General features: G+C 42.8%; 1 protein-coding gene across 4 annotated transcripts in view; it reads right to left on the bottom strand.

Annotated features, from left to right (window-relative positions):
* Window positions 1-2,429: 2,429 nt before the first annotated feature.
* The window catches only part of DYNC1I1 (dynein cytoplasmic 1 intermediate chain 1), a 176,820-nt gene continuing 156,305 nt past the window's right edge, over window positions 2,430-22,944 (bottom strand). For all 4 annotated transcript variants that reach the window (XM_009641943.2, XM_009641959.2, XM_009641950.2 and 1 more), the window contains 2 exons: window positions 21,186-21,319; window positions 2,430-2,540 (listed from right to left, as the gene is read on the bottom strand). In XM_009641943.2, coding sequence (XP_009640238.1) covers window positions 2,430-2,540; window positions 21,186-21,319 — 245 coding nt within the window. The remainder of the gene's footprint in view (window positions 2,541-21,185; window positions 21,320-22,944) is intronic.

Genomic DNA, 22,944 nt, shown 5'->3' with positions numbered 1-22,944 from the left:
TCCACCGCGCTGGTTACGATGAATGGGAGATGACACCGATGGAAGACCCGTCCCGTTACAGCACGGCACACTCTCGCAGGGTGTCCCTGCACTTTCAGATGCGGATTTACCGCAGGGGGCTGAAGGGTAGCGAGCTACCCGCCTCTCCTCCCCGCTGGCAACTGCAGCTCGCTGTGTGTCTGCATGTGCCTGCTCCTCATCTTGTGACCCACTAATGGCCGAAGCGGGCCTCCCCCCTGCCCGCCCCCACTTTGCACCACATCTGCTTTGCCCACATCCACAGACAACGCTTATGCTTTTTGAAAGGAAAACAGGGAGAAACTGGGGAAAAAAAACCACCCAGAGATGATGTCTAAACCCCTGCTTTACAAGGTGTCTCACCTGGTTGGTTATCAGCATTCACCTTTAAGCCACCGAAGTGCTGCGAGTGCTGCACTGGCTCCTCAGGACAGCTCCCAAAATACCAGGGGTGCAGCGGGAACACAAGGCTCCCTAATGCATGGCTCCAGTCTCATGGAGCCACCGGACCAACGACAGATACAGCTGTGCTGCATGAACAAGTTCTGCTTGGCGGGGGGGGGCAGGGGGAAGACTGCGCTTGCCACAGCCCAACAGGCAGGATGCTTCCATGGGCGCTGGGAGATAGCTTCAGGTTGCGTGTCCATCTTCAGGTCCCACCACGAAGAAGAAATTCACCCGTGCACTCTCACTGGGAGTTATTTCTAACCACCAAGGGGGTAAGGGAAATCCGGCTTCTCCAAAGGATTCATTTCCTTGGCTTGTAGCAGCGCAGAGACTTCCCAGCGGTTCTGGGCTTGACCAGAGCTCTGAAGAGCATTAGATGAGATATTCCTCAGCGGGACTGCCCAAAGACAAGACGCGATTCCCTGCAAAGTTATGTACAAAACCCTTGCTGCTGTCTTTCAGTGTTTCTTGCTGTAATGGTTCACCTGCCTGCCCCAGTGAGCATCAACCACTGTTAAACCCATAATAATAAATGATGATACGCCCATAATGTGATGCGAACGTACCTAGCAGCCTCACCACCAAGGTTAGCGTTCACCAACATCTCCCCCCAGGACCACAGCACTCGGTGAGATCAGTCTGCACCCTATTTCTTTGCTCGAGCCACAAGAGTTTGTCGCAAAGGAGAATATTCCCTTGTCCCCTACTCCAAGCTGTCTCTCAAGACAGTTCGAGGAGGCCTTGCCTTTCCTATTCCTTTTCTTTTAGTGCATATGGCAGCACGGTGCTGCTCTGCATGTGCATGTGCGGGCAAGTAAGCATGCGCAGCTATGGATGGAGGCAAAAAAATAAATCAGCCTAGAAGCTGACACGGATTAGTGTCTGCTCATGTAAAATTTGTAGCAGGATCTCATGCATGCGAGTCCATTACCGGCTGGTCCCCGTAGCCGAAGGTACCCATTTACATAGCAGCTGCATGAGCACTCTGCGAGTCAGGGCAGTCTCGTTTTCCCAGTGCCTCGCCAGTGACCGGTAATGAACACGCTGAGCGCTGCTGGCAAGGAAGGATTAACCACACTGCGACAGAACGGGCTTGATACATTTTATTGGCAATACTCTTGTCATACTCAGGAACCACAACCCTTTGTCAGACCGTTAGTGCTACCTTGCATGACAAGTATCAGTGACCAACTGTATTTGAAATATAGTTAAAGTGCCTAGAAATAATAGGCATCTTAAAAAAAAAAAAAAAAAAAAAAGGAAAGGAAAGGAAAGGAAACTCATTCCATCCACTCAAGCCAACCTTTATAGATCTTACATCTTAAGCACAACTGATGTACTGTAATTGTTATGTGGACTTTAATGTAACCTCTACAGCAGCACACAGACAATGCAGTTCTCTCATTATGCACATGCTTTAGGATCGTTTATTTTAATGCTTTCAAATAAATATGTTCCATGCAGCACACTGCAATAAATAAGGAGCAGCAACTTTCGTATAGTACATCCATTCATAATGTAAGTCACCATGTGAAACACCACATCTAAAGTCTTTGGCCCAGTCCCATACAGTGAAGCACACCACATCTGCACATAATCATATCTGGCTTCATATGGATTTAATAGGACTATGCCAGAAGGGCAATGTGAGCACAAGTTTAACCAGGGGTTCCTAGCTATTAAATACAGCTACTAAGTAGTTAAAAGGCAACAACTAAACCCATAAAGGGTTGATTTGTCTTTTCTTTCTTACTTTTCAGACAGAAATATAAAGTATGAAAATGCTCTGGAAATTTTCAGCCTCGTGTAAAGCAGCGTGATTAATATGGAATGCTTTGAGCAATACTGGCACGGACACTGGCATCAAAAGCCACAGCAAGACTGACTCTGACACCGAACACCGGCGTCCTCAGCGGGGGAAAGCTGCTGTTCTGGCGGCGGCGGGCGCTGCTCCCGCTCCCCCTCTAGGCCGACAGCTCCACCGCCCCTTCCTCTTCGCTGTCGGCTCGGTTGGCGCGGATTTCCACCAGGGTGCGAGCGAAGCGGGTCCATTCGTCGTTGTGAGGGACAGCCAGCTGGGGAAGAAAGCAACAGGGAGTTAAGAGACCGCGTGGGGAGACCGGCTATCCCTCTGGCCCAAAATCGAGGCACTGCCTTTGAGGCGAGCTCCTCTGGCAATGGCTGCGGGTGTGCCCGGTGAGGGAGCCAGGCGCCGGCCCCGCTGACCCGCCGTGGGCTGGTTACGCTGCAAAGTGCTGCCGACTTCCCCGGACAAATCTGGCAGCTTCCCCTTCGGTACCAGCTGGAAGGAGCTTTTACAGCCGGTGGCAGAGAAAAAAGCTGTATCTGCTTGATTTTAAGGAAAAGTTTCGTGCTGCAATGTTGTTGCAAAATCCTCCCCCTGGTTAAAATATTCCAGATTTTCCAAACCAAGGCGAGGCCTTGATCTCTACAAGTGCATACATGTATGTTTAACTTCGCACACGTGAGCTGGGCATTTGAAGTCAGCGAGGCTGTGCCCAAGCGTAATTGTTTGCAGGACCGAGGTCAACGCGCGCAAGGTAACAGAGCTTTTACAACGCTGCACTGAAACTATTTTCCTGAAGTTCATTAAAGCTCTTAATAGTAAAATAAATATATTGTGTTATTTTAGTTACCCTCCTCTATGTTAAGGAATTCACGATTACAAGAAATGCATTATAATGGAAATGTTATACCAACTGGATACTGCATTACTGGGCTGATTGTTTTATATCACCATGCAAGATCCATTTCCATTTAATACCACTGATGTTTCTAATGAAGAGCTCTTGAATGTTAGGCTTCAAGAGGGATGTGTAATCTAAATAGCTAAACTTCCAGACAAAATGCTCTAGTGCTGTGGCAAAATAATACTGCAGTCATTTCCAGCTGGATCCAACGCTGCAACTTCTGGAAGATAATGCAAGCCGGGATCGAGATAATTAAAAAAAAAAGCAGCAAGCAGTTTTCCCAAACTTTGTTTTCATCAACTCAAATTCCAGAAAACAGCAACAAGATGAACGATGCATGTTTTTACTGCCCTCCTGAAGCCCTGCGATCATGTCCTCAATATAAGGAAGAAATTTTTTACAGTGAGGGTGGTAAAACACTGGAACAGGTTGCCCAGAGAGGTAGTGGAGGCCCCATCCCTGGAAACATTCAAGGCCAGGTTGGATGGGGCTCTGAGCAACCTGATCTAGTTAGCAGTGTCCCTGCTCACTGCAGGGGGGTTGGACTAGATGACCACTAGTGGTCCCTTCCAACCCTAAACATTCTATGATTCTATGATTCTATAATATGAAAAAAATGACCATTTCAAGATATTATGCAGCGCTTGGTACTGCAGAAGGCAACTGTTTGGAAACCATGGGGCCTGTAATAAACTGCTGCCCACCGTAGCAAAGGGATGCCTTTAGACTCAAGGATGAGTATGACCTTAGCTAATCCAGCCTGTGGTACCCAATATCCAATCTGTACTGACCGACTCCTTTCAAAACACCACCAAAACCGGCGCGCAGACGGCTGGCTAACTGCGCCCGCTTGGCGCTAGCAGGGCGTAGGCGCACGCGAGGCTGTGCAGGAATACAGTCCCGTTATTCTCCTTACATCCCACCCGCGATACATGTAACGGGGGACACGAACTAGCAAAGCCCAGCTGGGGAAAGAGCTTGTGTATATGCCCAACGTTAGCCACGCGTGAAAGCCCCACGTCCCCTGTGGCAAGTTCAGTGTTAATCACGTGGGCAGGAATTTGCAATACTGGATCTATGCCTCTCCTCTGTATCTCACTGGCGCCCATGAGTTTCTCAGCTATTTTGCATCTAGCTTTGCCTCTACATCCAATGTTTCGGGGAAAAACGTAGCCTGTGTTCTAAAGCTTCCCACGTATAGTGTGTGTAACAGCGACTCAGTTACAGTATGAAGAGCTGCTGTACAACAAGTTTGGGGTTTTGCCTGTTGAAACACTGAATATAGTACAGTTCAGCATTCACTGAGGGTACAGACTGAGAAATGCAATCTGTGTGAAAGCCATCTCAGGCCTCAATAATAGGTGTCGCTTCACTCTCCGGGTTTTCCCTTCTCTGTCTTCCACTTTTTGCATTTTTCTCCTTTACTCGTCCTGGGAACGGAGCCCAGAGTCACGGGGGTAAATCCCGGGAGGCAGCTGTCTCTCAGGCTCACACGCCCAGATGTGGATCTGCTGTGGTCTTCGCCTGAAAGACAGCTCTGTTCTTTCAAAACCCCTCAGCAGAAGGAAACGTACCGCCAGCGTGGAGGTCAGCGCACCAGCACGCAAGTACCCGTCGCGCAGGCCTGGTGGCAGCCACACACCTGTACAAGCCACCGTACGGTAAGTTAAGGGGCAGTGCAGAGAGCCTTCCGTCACAGATGCAACCAAACCCAGCTGCACAGCAATTCCCCTGTTGCTATTGCTTGCGTCCTAAAAGGCTTTTATTTCTTGTGATGTGCACAGCGCTATCATTTATCAAACTCTTGAATGAAAACATGAAATGAGTCTCACTTATTTCAACTAGTGAAATCATTACAGTGGAACAATATCCTAGGCAAAGGACTTACTTATTGAATTTAATAAAGCCTCATTTCTCCTTGTCTTTTAAAGTCCTAAACAGCATTACATTGTATTAAATGGCTGAAGAAGACAATATGTCATTCCGAAGAAAAAAATGAAATATATTTATGACCTTGGGATCATTTAATTTCCTTTACTCCACACCATGGCCGCAGACAAATAAAATCGAAGTCCAGCCTATTAAAACAACTTGGTATCTCAAACTTGAAGAGTCTCCCCACAGACACATGCATTAGGCGCATTGCTTAGCTGACAGTGTTAGCAAGGCCTGGGCTGGTTTTGATGACTCTGTTCCCAAAACAATTAATGATCGAAGTGAATACCTTTAGCGTGGAGATGAAAACATTCAGTGCCCGCACACAATCTAATTAGTTAGAACTTCATCTTATTTTACTTTATTTAATCTCACACATTGCCTCATGCTTTCAACGAGGGGCCAATCCTGCTAACAGACTGTTGGTAGAATAAACCTCTCCAATGTAAATTCAGGGATGTGGAGGGAAACCTTGGCAATAATGAAGTCAAAGGAAAAAGTTACTTTTATTCCCCCCTATTCTCTCTCTGTGAAGGCCCCAATACCGAACCGCAACAGTTACACACAAAAAAACACAAATAAAACCAGAAGCATACACAAACTCCAATTCAAATTCTTGTCTGAGCTAATGCTCCCCCCTTCCAGACATTTTCCATTTGAGTTCCTTCAGCCAGGCACACTGACACCTGCAAGTGTTGGAGGCCTGGGTCTACCTGCGCTTTCAGCTTTCTGCACAAGTCTTTTTCTGCAAATACTAGGGCAGGGGGTGGAAGAAACGAGGAGATACTTCATAGAGAAAGGGCAGAGGTTTGGGGCTATCTGGGTGTTCCTCACTCATTTGGTGTTTTTGCCATTTTTCTGTCCTCTTCCAGTTACTACAAAGCAGCATGTGCTGAGTCCCAGCAGTCATGATGTCAACGCAGGCTAGAGATGTTCACCAAAGCATAGCAACTTAATATAATAACTTACATTAACATTTGGGTCAGAAGGTTATTTGAATGAACTGACACTAAGGTATGGAGCAGAACAAGAAGTAAATGCTATTAAGTGTTCTCCTTTGATCCCATCACAATGGAAGGTAAGCGCTACCCGCACCTAATTAATTGACTTAATTACTCACACTGCCTTGACTTAAATACCATGGCACATTTAGGTTGTGTCAGACAGTAATTCTCATGAGAAAACCAGTATTATCAAAGCAAGTTGGTGACTTTAGCCAACATTTGTCTGTTAAGCTGCTGGAAGAGGGGTACTTTGGTCCTCTGTCTGGCTTTTAAAATATGGAGAGAGTTCAGGCTGCAAGCCTACTGACCTGCAAGTGTGATGACAAGTTTATGCATCCAAATAAACCTGCTTCTGCTTGTGAAGTTACACATGCTCAGCTGGTTACAGGAGTGAGAATTTAGTATAGCAAAACATCTTCTCAAGATGTTAGGATGACCCATTTTTAATTGGGTGAAAATATTTAACTCAGGACAACTGGGGTCTCTCATTTCTCAAAAAAAAAAAAAAAAGAAAGAAATCAAAGTTTTCTTTATATCATATCAACTTTTAAGATCTCCTCCCCCAATTCACTTCCATAAAATATTCTTCCAAAAGCACTCAATGAGCTTCCTACATAATCAGTAACGTATAACAACCAACAAAGACACGTAACATACTAAATACTGGACACAGTAAAGATTTTAGCATTTAAACTAGTTCACCAAACAAAGTGAGCTCAGTTGAGCCCCCGGATTGAGACTGGCTGCGTGCTGCACAGGAGGGCTGATATGCAGCAGCCACAATTAATATTAAGCACTGGAAAGGTGGATTGGTAATTTCATCAAGCCCAGGGGCAGCCTCCAGATAGTAACACTAAATATATTTCTGCCTATTCCTGCGAGGTGTTACAGTTATCAGTTTATCATATTATAGATAGATAACATTATACCTACGTGCACCTTTCCCAGACTGTGCTTCCCCTGTCCACCGTACGTACATACACCGAGGGAAGGCAACTCTTGACTGTACAGAACAGAATACAAAGGGCCTAGAAGGTGAGATGATGGGATGCAACAGCAAAAGGATTGTAAATTAGGAGCTGAGATCTCCCTGTCCTCTTGTTCTTCTCCTTCCCATCTGCTAGAGGTGTCTGGATCCTGGCCAGCTAGAACCTTGTCTCTAGTATCATTCTCACCCTCTTCTTTCTTGGGTGATAATGTGTTGAGTTGTGCTTTCAAGACTGAAGAGGATCTAAAGAACATCTAGATTTGGAGAGAAGGGACTTGCCTAGCTGGGCCACATAGGTCAACCACAGTAGGTCCCCACAGTCCATTTTTCAGAGTCATGCGGTTACAGCAGACTTTAAAGCAACAAGGCTTGTAAAGTTTACAGGTGAGATGTTCCAACTTGTGCTTATTCTCCACTGTAGATAAAGGATAAAATTACCAGACCCAAGGGGAATGACCACCAGGATCTTCCTGACAAGCACCTGGCTTTGCCTTGCCAATGCGTTACAATTCTATGTGATTTATGCAGTGCATGACAAGACTATCTCTCATGGTGCCACCACAGAGTCCTTGGATTTTTGAACCTTCTGAAGCTTCTCTGTGTTTGCTGGGTGATCACTCTAGCCAAGCACTTCACTTACCTGTTAGCTTTCCAGCCCTGAAGCACAAACACGTGCTCCCCTTCGATGCTAGTACTGACCAAGGAGATGGTTTATGTGCATCTTCTCGCCAAGGCAGAGATTTCCTCTGTGTGCAGACCTTCCAATCCATACACCAGAGATCTTACAAACACAAACCGTATTTCCTGTGTTTTCCCAGAAACCATGCTATTAGCAACTGTACTGAACACTGCATCTCTTAAAACTGTAAGACAGAACTCAGGAAAAGGAGATGCTCTTACCAGACAACTCTGGATGCTGCCATATGTGTCAGCTAGTGCTGGGCTACCCAAGCAAGCAGAGAAGCAACAACAAAACAGTGGCTGAAGACACAAATCAACATAAATTTATTTTCATTTTCAGATCATTCAACACCTTCCAGTAACATTTGTTTTGAGACCCCCCCCCCCCCAATTTTAAATGCACCTTTTAAAAGAATCTATCCAGAAACTTGAAATATTACAACATATTTCAAGATTTTCGTATATTCCCCGCCTATCCATCTTTTTTATGGTTGAGAGTGTTTCAGCTCAATTTGTCCAAATCTCTGTATAGCTTCAGTTTCCCTGAAAAACCACTTTTCAGCAAATGAATTATTCATTGAGGATATTTCACTTTATTCCTGGCTCCTTGCCTTCCCTGGAGCCTGTAAATCTTTGGGATGGGAGCAGACAAACTCTTCCTGCCTTCATCCCGCCCTGGTCTTGTCCAGCACAGCTCTCCTCTGGGAGCTGGGGACTCTCCTGAGAAGGAGATAAAATGCAGTTTCAGCAGCAACAGCCTCCACTTTGGAGGAACCAGTGTCCCACAGGCTCAAAGGGAGCACAGTCGTCCGTGTTCAACATATTGCGTTTCCTTCTAATGACTGTACCTCATGGGTCAACCTACCTGTCACTGAGACACTGGTTCATAGCCTGCAGCGCTGATCGCTGCCAAAAGTATCATGCAACCCCAATCACCAGGTTAATAATCACTTTTTTTTTTTTATCTTCACCTAAAGTTCAGACACCTCAAAGCAAAAACAGCTGCAAGGAGAACTTCCTCAGCGTTGTCTCTGAGTGAGGGGTTGTTCTGAAGGGGTGAATTTTTCCAACCAGAAGGGTCTATAATCACTTCTAACACACACATCCCGTGGACACAGGTGTAAAAGGAGAATCTGAAAATGAACCGTTACACCACGACTTGGAACGATCTGCCAAAGCCTGTGGTCTGCAGCCGGCCTGCGCAAACCGTATTGCCACACACTGTTTTCAATTAGACGTTTGCAGACGAGCCTGCACGGTGGTCCAAGATACACTCCAAGGGTGACAGCGGTTCCCGAGTCAAAAATCTGCGACCCGTTCAAACACATTTCGTGGAAGTACAATGCCTTCTTATTTTTGTATATAGAAAACCTTGTTCTGATCTAAGTCAATGGGTTTCTATAGCTAGTCACCATGCTCCTAGAGAACAGAAACTTTCTGATAAACACGCATCTTCTATTAGTTGCACTTGGGCTTGTTGCTGTTCGGAGGCAAAGGCTGATCTTATTTTAGACAATCCTGCCTCTGCTTCTATACAGCTGTATTTGCAAAAAAACCCCTCATATCCAGCAGGGAGAATAAAAACTATATGAAAATTTATGTTCTTCTCATCTCTAAAATGCAACTCTTGTTGCTATTACAACTTTTGAGAAGGGCAAGTTAAACACTTTTTGAGAGATAGCTAGTTAGAGCTTAGAAAATATTCAGATTAATTTGAGTTTGTGGAAAACAGCAAGTCTGGTAAACTAATGACTAAAATCTCAGACTTCACACTAAGTTATTTGTGTATGTGGTTTATCACCATTTTTATATTCTTTCAATTTAATAGCATCATCAAATAAACGTAGCTTCAGGCAAATATCATTTTAGCTATTTTCTCTAAGCAGAGTTTTTGTCAACCTCTATTGTCCATATTACTCTCTAAAATTAAGTGGTGTATTGAAAAGAAATCTGCTGCAAATACTTTGTGCAATGGATTAACATCTGAATGCAGTTATGACATTGTAGGTAAAAATATTTTTAACGATGATAAAATATAACTACTTCAGCTTGATGTTTTCTAAAAAGTAGAACACACAAATCGGTCTAATTTTCCAGGTAAAAGAGAGCACTTGCAGAATGAGGATCGTAATACTTACAAATGAAAAACAAGAATTATAGTTCCACTTTAAGCAACTGATCCTATCTTCTGGAATTCAACAGATTTTTTTATCACTATCACTGAGGTGAAAAGAGATGTAAATGTAAACATTGAATACCTTGATACACACACATAGAGCAAGCAGGCATGCACCTATTCTGGCCCCGGTCTTGCCCCCCAGAATCAATTACAGACCGCCTTTGATATTTTTCTCAACCTATATGGATTTTTTTTTTTCCTGAAAAAGCCTATATTTTTCTAGGCAACACCCTATGCCACACACATGGATGGAAACAAAGTGGGAGGTAATATGCAACGGAATGGCCACCAAAGTAACCAAGAGCACCCTTTTCACATAACTATGGTACCACTGTATTTAACTCTTGGGAGAGCCGAGCATCACTGTTAACAATGGATGAAACCACTGGCAGGAACCCAAACCCCACATACTGCATGCAGATGATTTTAATAAGATACAGTGTTTAGACCACAAAGGATACACTCCAGAGTAGCTCTCTATATATTTGTTTACTTAATTGAAGGGGTGGAATACCATAGGCAGCCTAAATACTGCATTTATTCTATGCACAGCAGTCAGTCTAGTGTCACAGACACAGTATACACCACCCTTCTATGAAGTTAATTACTTAGCCCTCATCTAGATTAATGTCTGTTGTGATTTATTTCTTTGCAATTCACCAGCAGGGTCTGATTTAACAGTGCTGCCATAGTAAAAAGAAGACAAAATATTAGCTTATATGACAAAAAAAAAAAAAAAAAGCTTAATCTCAAACAGAAACTCAATCCATTTTCAGCAAACTTTGACTTTTTCTCCTAAGGAGAACAGTAGCTGCTGAATTGTTACACAGTTGATGGTAAATTATGTTTCGAATACCAAGCAAACAATGGTGTTATTTTAATAATTTATGTGTAATGTGCAAAGATACACTGTATAAAGGGCCTATGTAGGAATGCAAGCATGTGAATGCCCATTAATTCTTTTCTAAACTTGGTCCTCTTTGTCTGCAGCAGTCACCTCGATGCCAGTCTAACAGGAGAACGGACTGAAATGTAGTCCGTAAATTATACATACGTGACTCACAAATGCGCGTTAACAGAACATTTAAGACTGCAGACTGTAACACTTCAAAGATAGGAAATGTCAGAGTTAAGGCTAACGCCCTCAATTTGAGCATGTTATTAATTTTGCGTTATGATATGGTCTTTAATGTTTAAAAAAAAAAAAGGAAAGAAACAACAAAACCTGTGCTGGAAGCAAACACCAATTATGGAAAACTTCAGCCTGAAGGATTAAAACTTGGTAGCGCATATGGAAAAGAAAATAAGGAAGTGGAAAGTATCTTTAATTGTAAACAACGCTACAGTTCCACCTATAATACCAGAGTTGACTCAGGCTCTCCTGGATGAAACGGAGAGAATGATGTCCAAGCTCCCAAACAGATTGTGCTCCCCTCAATTAATGTACCAAAATGCTGCACTTGATACTGACTACAGAGGATAAAATATTGAGTAATCACCAGTCATCTTGAAAGAGGTGACTGAAAGTTGAAATTTAGATTACTTTCGTTTCTTTAAACCACCTCTTATTTTTTAAATACATATGTCAAGCTATAAGCTCATAGCCTGTTCTTCAGCACACCAGAGTGCCTTCACCAGTCACGTTGTGGGGATCCTCTCCTATGGATCTCCTTGAGTGATACTTTCAATGGCAGAGAATATTGGCCTGCTTAAGTCCTTGGAAACAAAAGAGATTTAATACAATTCATCAGCTATGGGAGCAGAAAGAGCATCTGCCATGCTTCAGAAAAGCTAACAATTTTGCTTCAAAAGAGGTGGTGCCCTAAAGTGGCAAAGTTCTTGCAGCTCCTACCTTGCCACCGCTTTGCAATGCCATAGATTTATGGGTTGATTAAGAAAAACAGTGAGGCATGCTGCCTGATGTTCGTCTCACATGGGAATCTCAGTCCTGCTTTGATTGCCCTTTCTCAAAGTCATGGAAAACTCCTGTAATTTTTTGCAGGAGTTTCAGGACATTTAATGCTTGGAGCTAAGGGATCAGGAGAACTCCTTCTCTACCAAATTATGTTATCAGTTCTCATTGTTGTACTAGAAAGCTGAAAAATACCAAATTGATCAAAAGTAGAAGGTAAGGAGCCTTCAACCATTTGTTCTTTCCAATATCTACTTTTTTTTTACTGACAGCTGCATTGATTGGAAGAACTGTCCCATCATTTTTACCTGAAATACTAGAGCTTCAGCCTGTGGCACTGGCAAAGATGCCTCCTTGGAAGTTCAGCTGAGTGAAGGACTATCGCTTCAGGGAAGAAATAAATCATGGTGTCTTCAGCTCAGCTTCCTTCCTTTCCAAACCAAGTCGGCCATGTCCACGCTATGATTCATGCCAGGAAATCTGGCAGAACAGGAACTGTAAAGGACTTTTGCCACAGCTTTCTGGCTCCCAGTTGGCAAACGGACTCTCACCAAAAGTAGCTTATGAAGTGCTCAAAGATTTTGGCTTGCAAGGGAGTTGCTCCCTTCCCTGAGATTTTGCACACATTCCATTATCTGCAAAAGCTCATCCATGAAATAGCAGGGGGTTTGTTTTGTTGGGTTTTTTGTTTTGGGTTTTTTTTTTTCATTTCAGACATAGAGTTTTCCATCACTCTAGGCACTGGAGGATACATTTCACATTTAAATTAAACACTGAATATGGAATTTTAGCTGCTGAATAGGATGTATTAAGGCCCAGACTTATCCTCAGTTGATATTTTAGGTTTAACAGTTACTTTCCAAGTCACGAATTAAATATTTTTTTCATGTTCAAAATACAGACCATTTTGCAAACCATAAAAAAAGATTGAAAACATAGTTAAGGATTCTCAAAATGAAAACTGCTACTGGATGTGACAGGTTGAAACCACAGAAGCATCATGAAGAAAATTAATTATACAAAGCAGCTCTTGTTTCAGAAGTGTTTTAACACCACAATGATAACACGTGAATGTCAATGAAATTTGCAAGTTGCTGCACACAAACTGAGCTTCAACTAAATTTTGCATTTGGTACTTTTCCCCTTCCGCACTCTCTGTTACTTAAACCTGTGAACATTTTTCTGTTACTCTTCTCTTTACATCACAAAGCAGGTAAAAACTTTCAGAGAAAATATCACCCAACAGACTAACTAGCTATTTAAAATACATGCTCCATGACACTATTAGCATGCATTGCCTTCAGCTCCGTCCCCCACCAGTGTTGCAGGATGCAGGGTCAGGACAGGGCAGACCAGCTGCAGCACTTGCTCAGCTTCCACTGCCTCACCGACAACTACCATGGAAAGCCTGGACCCTGCCATGGAAAGCCTGGACCCAGATTATCTTTTCCACTAAGCCTCTTGAAAGGTTATCAGGAGCAGCAGTAACTGAGGAGCTACTAGTGAAGCCACTGGTAGTGCCGATGGGCTAAACATACAGTGGATGGACTGGTATGTCCGACCTGGAGCCTGCCTTTCTCCTTTCTCTCTTGCGCTTTACAGTGTTTCTCAGCTCAGCAAGAAAATACCGGCAGGAAGATTGTCACATACAGCTCTCCCTTCTGCCCCTCCTGCAGGCTTTACTGTGCAGAAAGGGAATGATCTCTTACAGCTTCTCTTCTGCTGCTCTCATCACTTCGTTATCTGAGTGCCTTCTAATAGTGCATTAAGCTACATGATTAACTCCTGTCACATGCGGCTTGTTCTCTCTGATCCTCTCTGCAGGGGGAGGATCTGGGCCTTTGCAAGGGAAAAGGAAACATACGTCGCCTTTAAAAGTAGTGTGCAAATGAATAAAAAGGACTGGAGCCAGATTTTTGTTGGTTGGTTGACTGGTTTTCTTAAGCTTTTTATTTCATATGATGAGGAGTTGAGGAATTCTTATAAAAGATATTTGTATCATATTGGAAACTCATGTCTTTTTACCCGATGAAATTCTCTGGGGAGCTAGTAAGCTATCTCTGGAGAACTACTGAAATATTTCATCATTTGCAAGTGGGAGGTAAGGATAAAGAACGAACTGAATTTTTAGGCTGAATATTTAACCCCCCCTCTTTCTGTCTGTTTTCACTAATGCCCATTTAATCCCACTGTCTAATCAACAAACGAGAGAAAGGGTACCTTCATTAAAAATCCAGTACTTACTCCTTTAATTTTACAAGTAATATTCCGGTAGCAAAATGGAAGTGGATTCCATGTTCATTTATATATATAGCAAAACAGAAGAAACTCTGTCATTACCAAGAACAAGCGTAGATCATGGCACAGGCATGAGAGTGACCCTGTATGCCCGGTGCTGTGTCACACACAAGCACATCACAAAATCCTGTTGACAGGCTCCACTTCAAGAGGCTGTTTGTCCAGCTGTCCCTACCCCCTCTGGAACTTCAGCCTTCTGATAGTTAAAAATGTTCTTCTAATTTTTGACTCGAATATGCGGCCAGCTTGCAGCCACATGCGCTGGCGGCAGCACGTCCTCAGCTTCACTAGTTCTCCCTCTTTGGCCCCGAGCACCCCTATTTCTGTAAGTACATGAATCACCTATAGCGCCACCAGGCTCAGACTTGGCTAGTCACACCAAATTCTTCAGCCTCTTTTTACAGGCTACTCTTCTCTCCCAGTAGCCCAGACCCACATCTCTCCTTGATACGTTTCAAGCATTCTTTTAAAAAAAGCACATTTTTAAACAAGAGAGGAAATGACTTTGAGGTCACCTTTTAAATAATATCGGGTTTATGAAGCTGCTTTGTAAGTCAGAAGGCCACGACAAAGGTGATTGAGAAGGGCAGAGAGGCAGTGATGCCGCACGACGTGCAAGAGGTGGCAGGGAAGGGGAAGTGCGAGGCCCTAGACTGGCACTGGAGATAAGCAGCTCCAGCCCTCAGCAACCAGCAACCCAACTAGCCTTAGGTAAGTCAGATTGGTTAGATCATGGCTCAGTTTTCCCTCTTGAAAAATACTTCACTAATGAAGATTGTTAGGAGGAACACAAGCCTCCGTTCCAGCTTAGTTAAGACCAAAATGGACTGAAAGAGAAAGGTAACTCATATCCTTTTCCATTACTTATCAGACTAGTACGACCATATTGACAACCACACAGCCATGAATAGGAGTGTATAGGGGTACTCAGGCATAAATGTATGCATTTCTACGTCTGGATGTAGCCCAGCCTCCTTCTAAACTGTAAAAGTATATAAATGTTTGGTTTTAACTGATCAACATAACATTGTTTTTCTACAGGAGAATAAACCAGTGCTTACATAAAGACCTCAAAGCATTCACAGTAACCTAAAGTAATGAATATTGTAATGAGAAACACAAGTATTTAGGGTGATAATGACTGGACTTTGCTCTACTTAGATCGGCTCACCCCCTATGGAGGCTACCAAAGCTTAAAGATTTTATCACCCTAGTAATCAGCAATGGGTAATGGCCTTCATAAAACACAGTAATTAAATTGACTGATTTCAAACTAGTGCATTTTTTTCATTAGGGAGTTCTTATTTAACCTACTTCAAAAATCCCTTTGTGAATACTGGCTATATCAGTCAAAATTCAAATGACGAGGGATGAAGAGTGTGTTCTGTTCAGTATTTCAGACATTATTCAAGCAAAAAGCTGGAGTTCCTAGTGAGCTCTCGTTCTCTTTTGGTTTTTTTTTTGGTCATCTCTAAGAGCTTCCAGTTTTAAAAGTCTCTCAAGACTGAACATTATAAAACCAGGGGCGGAGGGGAAGCAAATCAAAACCTTAGCTCTTTACATTTTCCAACAACTCTTAAGAGATTCTGCTTTGTTAAAACATGCTTTTAAAATTCTCCGAGGCTAGCGTTCCAACCTCCCTAGCAAAAATATCAATGGTGAAATTCAGGCACTGCCTCACAATCCATTTAATTATCCTTTATGCCTGGATTGTGCGTGTTGTTGTAACTACTGTGTCTTACTTGATCTTTGAACACTTTTGAATAAAACTTGGTTGTAAGCACAACCCCTTATTATTGCTCAAATTTGCCTTCATGATATGTGTGTGAGCCATTTATCTGTGTTCCAAGAATACTTGTAACTCAACACAGATTTCAAAATAAAATATTTTATGGCAAGTCTCAACTCTGCTTTTGTGGCAAAAACATTTCCTAACTCAATATATGCTCTACAGGAGCTTTATGATGGCAAAAGTAAACCTACTGGAAAATCTACCTGGATAACTGCATGACACAAAACCTAGTTTCATATTTCTCTCTCTGGGCTACAGCAATTTTTAACTGCATGAAAGAGATGCTGGATATGTTGTTTTCTGTATGAAATCTATAGGGAAATACAGGGATCTCAAGATAGGAGTACAAAGTACCAACCCTTCCCCACGCACCCCAGAAATATAAGGCACTCAATAGCCATGCTGAAATGTGAGAATTGGTCACAAATATGCATTTCTCCCTGTCTAGAACCCTGGGAATCTCAGAGCAGCTGTTAAAGGCTGCTGAAATCAAAGGAAATTATTTTATAGGCGCCAGCGGGATATTCCTTACTGTACCGGCTCCATCCACAAATTTCAGGCAGTTGTCAGCTCCTCCCTCACTGGCCATGTACTTGAAAATGAGATACAGGATTAACACCCATCATGGAGCAAATGGGGAACTACACAACCAACCTAATGCAGCAGCCCTAAAAGGGCTTAAGGAGATATTAACTCTGAAACCTAACAAAGTTACATAAACATCACTATGATTCTGATTTCACTGCAAGGAAACGAGGACAGAGGTAATAACTGTGTAAAGAATCCCAGGTTACTGCTTTCTTTGGCAGAGCCAGCTTTCCTGGATGGTCAAGGGAAAGACCTTTTCTTACTTTTCTCCAGTTCCACCTGTCATGCTAATCACCCTTTAAAAGCATGACTAGAATCAACTGTCTGAAAGACTGCCAAACAGATGCAATAGTTTGTCCTGTACATAGTTTAACAAAATAATGTACAGCAATAAGCTCCTCATGATTACAATTTCAAACTCCAATCCCGAGCTGCAAACTTACTTTATATTTGATTACAATCAAATAATAAATCACTGATTTACAGTTTCTATCTATTTATTCACAGGGCAAGCAGAATATGACCTGGAAGAGATTAATGGGAAAAACAAAGAAATAATGGAAGGTGGAAGAGAAGCTGCTTCTTTCACAACCAAAGGTGCAAAGAGCATTCTCAATAAGCCAGGTAAGCAACAAACGTGGTTGTTAAGAGAATATTTATGACAGCGGCAACTGTTTAACATCACTGAAGCATGCACAATGGGAGCAAGCTTTCTAGAAAATATATCTACAAAAGAGACATGCAGTTAGGTCTAACTATCAATCATCTGGACATGTGAATAAATCTACAGTCAGTGGTCCATGTTCTGTTAAAATCAACTTCTACCATACAGAAAACTTGCTGCCCAGTAAATAAGCCATAAGACCACAGGAGCTAAAATACGTTATACATACTATCACAAATAATATTATCTCAACTACTAGACCAGCAAAGGTTGGAATATTTAGATCTTATAGAGAATAAAGTGTATTTACAATGACTGGTTATATTCTCTGGTTAAGTTATATAGGTTTAAGATCCCACCACACTGAAACAATCAGATTTTTGTGTGTTTGTTTGGGTTTTTACTTAATTTTATAATTCACATTCTTTAAATCAGTGGTTACTGATCCACAAGAGCACATCTATATGGACTATTTAAGTCTCCTCTCCCCTGGAAGTGTGTGTATAACTCCCATTAATGCTAATGGGCATAAAGCACACGCATTGAGGACAAAATAGACCTCTCACTGTGAAAATAAATGTGTTCAGTTATTTTCAGACATGATGCCGAAATCAAACAACTAAAAGTACATACTCTAAGGAGATAACATTATATAGCCTAGCTGAAAACGTCACCATTATTTTTAACTCCCTGGTCACGGACCCTGCAATGTTCTTCATGTTTCTGCCATTTCTTGTGTCATAAAGACTATGACTGGATACCATATCAAAAAGGGCCAATTCCTAAACCCTTACACAAGCAAAACAGCCCTGATCTCACATTCCTTGCCTTCACAAAGGATGCAAGGTTAGGCCTCATGTCTTACATTTTCATTTAGGCCATATAATGTTTTCTCTTTATGCCACGCGGGTTAATAGCAGCAGTAAACCTTACTGTTCTCTAGAATAGTTCCTTAAAACTGTGATGAGTCTACCAAAGTAAAAATTCCTGTCACTTAGCTTTTTCCTTAATGATTTGATATCCTGATGTCTTCTGCCCTGATCAAAATTCATGGAGTCAATTCTGCCTGTTCAAACAGGTAAGAAAAATTGCTTATACAAGTAATGTGAAATTCAAAGACACTGCGCTTTATTGTAATACAAATACAATCATGGTTCTTTCTGATGGAACCAATGTTTTATGAATTTACAGCTGATCTAATGTGATATTTGGAACAGTCATGAGAAAAAAAAAAAGGTTTTAAAAGGGTGCAGTGTAACGTTAATGTTTTTGGTGAGTGTATTTAGGGTCTTTGTAAAATGGCCTGCTGACTTTCTAATGCAAGTAATCACACCCATCTTCCCAAATCAGAGAGATGCACCTTCAAATAAGTGGATGCTACTGAGTTATCAGTCAGGCAGGGATGAGTTCTTCCAGTGATGAGGCCTTTTCAGAAGCTGATGCTGCAGGAGACGGATAGAGTGCTATTGCTGAAAGGCCAACTGTCACAGCTTAATGTCAGGCTTTGCAATACTGCTGGGTCAAATATGAAAGCCAGGTGCTGCCAGGTGCTGTATGGTCCAGCTTCCAGCCCCTTGCCCCAGCCATGTGCTCACTCATCTACTCTCACACTGAGTCAGTTCACGGAGAAAAATACCCCAAGGAAAATAAAATCAATACTTCTCTGCTGATCTATCTCCCTCCCCACAATGTGGGTGGTGACAAGCACCAGCACAAAAACAGGGCAGCACGGGTTATGGCTAAAGATGGATGGCTGGTGGGGGACAAGGACTGCCCCTCTTGAACTGTCAGACCAGCCCCGTCATATCTCAGAACCAAACCCATACAAAAAGGACAGTCAAAAGAGGATCCCATCTGAGCCAAGGAACCAGCCGGTGTCTGCACGCTGAAGTAAAGAGAGAGCCTTAAAGGCTGCCATGTATCTGCCAGACACTTCCGAAAGTGCACGTGCATGCTGTGAATCCCCCGTGCGTCATGCCTGAGGACAGCTAAGCACAGAATAACTCATCAGAGAGCTCTTTATGGACTGGCACTGGGGGTTAATGACTGAAGAAGCTGTTACTGTACACGCCCTCAGTTCCAGGCTTGTGTGCTGCAAAGTATTTCTGCATCTCGTTTAAGGCTTTATAGTGAGAAGAGTTGTGCTGGAAAAGAAATGAGCACCCTTCTTTTTTAAATCAGAAAAAGCCACTAACAACACAGCAGCCCTGGTAGTATCTGAAGCTGTTGCAGCCCAGACCACCTCTCCTACATTTGGTATGGGAATTACTGCAGAGACTGATACTGCCAAAATGATCCAGGCAACAATTTAATGAGCTCCTTCATTCATTACAGAAGAGGAGGAGGGGCGGCGATGGCCCACGACCTGTCAGCAGCCATGCAGATGGACATTCATCTGTTTGCCTAAGGGTGTATGGAGCTGAGCTGGTGATGCTGGGGCTCTGCACAGGCAGGGCATGCAACATCCGCGAAGCAGAACAGATTTTCTAACAGTGATCCAGACTCACACAAATAAACACTGTTGAACAACTCTCTTGTCTTTTGCCTTTTCAAGTAATAGAAGTCTGTCTTTCTTTTTGATCTGAGTGTATCACTGTGACTCATTTTCCAAGCTGAAGTCTGATTATACAGAGGAAAGGCCAAAAACTTAAATATTACTTCTTCTGCATAGAACACTGAATCTGTTTTCTCCTGGGTGAGCTTGCAGGGATAAACAGTCCTATGAATGATTTGGTGTATGATATGCAAAAAAAAGACATTTCTACAGCCCGTCTAGACTCCCAGACAAGATCAGACTGCACTGTCATCAAAGACATTTCCATAGCCTGTCGTATCACTTGGAAGACAGAAAAACTACCTTTTCAGAACAGTCATGCAAAAATGAAAAATAAATAAAAACAGCCTGACCTGCCAGTGTCATAGTGGAAATCTGAACGCAGTAACCTTAGACAATTTAGAAATTATGGTAACAATACGGCAAGAAGTTTCAGCAAACATTCGTGAGGAAAGGCAACTCCTGCACAACTGAATGCAATCCAAAAATATGAGTCATGCACAAGCAATTTTGCTATGGGCCATAAAATCACTTTATGAGAGTTACAGATAATTCTGTATGTATTCTATAATGTTTCCCTACTGTGTAGAGATGGATATCTCAGTATCCTATCACAGATAATGATGGAAAACAAATTCTCTACATAAAAGCTGATTGCTCAGAGATTCACCCTTAACTGTTCCAAGGGATTGTAATGCCGACAGAACACTTTATACCGTATTCATCAACAAAGAAGTAGATTCCATCAGTGCCAAACACACTGCAGTTTAGATGGTTTTTATAAGATGTAGCAGGGTGAGTTGAGAGCAGCCTTAGACACAGAATACGCATCCTGCTATTTCTCAGCACCTACATGCTCTTTATCACACATGCACCTACCATCCTCCACAATGACACCTCTCATCTCCTCCTGTTAGTACTTTTGCACATATTCAGACATATTCAGCATTATTCAGTATTAAAAGAACAGATGTATTGTGTACATGTCATACTGAGAAAAATCTACAGCATTAATCCAGTCATGAAATAAGAGATACTGGAGTATAAACCAAGGGCCAACTTCAGAACAACACAGCTTCTTTTTGCACTTCTATTTTCCTCTTCATGTTCCTTTGTAACTTTTTCCAACTGTACACATAGAATCATTGAAAAAAAAGTTTTAAAAAAACTGAAAACTTTCAAAAAGGCTTCTCTCAGGAGACTTTAACTAGTTAACTCTTTTGCAAGGTAGCTTTATGACTAACACACTGTTGGCAACCTAAAATCAACAGGGACTCCGCTGGAAGAAATCTGACTTATTCTTTGGAGGTGTCCTACTCCTGTGTTACGATACATGATCTTATCTCAAACTTGGATGTGGCATTCTCCAGGAGCCGACCTTTGAAAAAAAAAAAGAAAAATCCAATAATAATACCTCTCCAACATCATAGATCCATATGCGGCCTTCTGAATCACCAACTGCTACCTCCTTCCCAGCCTGGGCCCAGCGGACACGGTTGAGGGCAGAAGCTCCTTCTATGGTGACGCTGGCTGTGGGAACCTGTCGAAACAATAGGAACAGGAAGGACAATAAAATCACGCCGCCTGCGAACCCGGGGGTCAGTGTTGAATGTCCTGCTTAGCTGGGTGAGTCACAAAGTCTCTTGGCATTGCTAGAAGTAACATACAACCCTCGTTGGGGGGAGGAAAAAAGGGTTCATTGTTTCTTCAATCACATGTGCTAAAAAGAGGAAAGAGTAAGAGATTGCTTGGAATGAGCAGGGAAGACTTGTCCACAGTAAAGGGCTGTAAACAAACAGTTTTTTCCCCTTAACCTCGGAGACACGCAAAATCACATCTGCTTCTTTCTGAGAAGTCACTGACTTATGACCAAGAACCAACTGAGGGTAGGACTTGGCTTCAGTCCTGCCCTGGCTTCTGGCCTCTGACTCTGGCCCAGATAACCTGACAGTCAGCAGACACATCCCTGATTCATACTGACACATCCTTTAAATCCATACTCACCTCTGTGCTAGATGCAGAGGTCGAAACTTAGGTATTACGTCAGAGAAGTCCTGAGCTAATCACTTCAGAGCGAGGACACAGCAGAAGTGAGAACAGCTGAGCTGACATTTAGGAACTCCTACAATATATTCCCACAATTCTCTTCTACATCCCCAGGAGACGACTTCTGCTTTAAATACACCTGGATGCTGTCTAATTTCCAACACCCCCCCCTGCCCCAAGTCAACCAACTTAACAGGTGATCCACAAGGAACACATAAAGATTCTGGTTAATGCGTGGGATGAATAAAGCAACGAACACGATCTTAGGAGAAGTATTTGTAATCCATGCTGGAATGAGGGCATCAAAAGATGCTGCAGGAGGAAGGAACTGTGTGGGTGTTTGTCCCAGATAGGTAGATCACTCTGTTGATTTAGGTCACCTCCTAAGACAAACGACAGTAACCTGCAAGTCTGCTAATGCTCCACCCAGTTGCCTTTAATAGGAGAACCTGCCTGAGCAAGGAGCCTGTAGCTTGGCATGACAGTCTTCCAAACAAAGCTTTTTAGCTTTAATGTTTTTTAGATGTAATGCTTTTTAGGCCAGGGCAAACAGGATAGGATAGCTGCAAAAGCAGCTCCTCCACCAGATCCATCTGCAGGCACAGGTCTGAGTCACACGGTGAAATGGGGACAAGGGGGTATCCCGGGATCTATAAATGGACATGGAAGAGAGCAGCAAATGGACATTGAAGAGCAGTCCAGGCAAGACGTAGGTAGTTGGGCAGGAACCAGAGACTGGGCTACCTCTGGAGGAGTGACGGGTACTCCTGCTCTCACTGTCAGCACAATGCAGCAGAAGCAGAAGGAAAGCACCCTAAAGGTGGTATTAAAGCCTGGTCTGAACATGGACAAACTGACAAGAATAAGAAAAAACAGTATTTTGCCAACTTCATCCCAGTTCTCTGGCTGTAGCTTGATACTGCAGTTGTGAGATAGGTCCAAAGATCCAGGAGAAAAATAATTTTAAACCAAACATTGTACAGCTCCCATCCCGATCTCCTTCTCTTCAGCTCTAATGCCTTCATGCTGTCACATGAGATGAGTGACGGTAGGAAGCTGAACCTTTGCAGACTTCCCGAGACTCTCGTTACGGCCGCAGCGCATGCGCAGCCCGGCCAAGCGGCAGG

The sequence above is a fragment of the Egretta garzetta genome, unplaced genomic scaffold (assembly GCF_000687185.1).
Source record: "Egretta garzetta isolate BGI_Z169 unplaced genomic scaffold, ASM68718v1 scaffold30, whole genome shotgun sequence".
Taxonomy (NCBI): Eukaryota; Metazoa; Chordata; class Aves; order Pelecaniformes; family Ardeidae; genus Egretta; species Egretta garzetta.
Note: the sequence above shows the minus strand (reverse complement) of the source record. Positions and strands in the feature narration are given on the sequence as shown.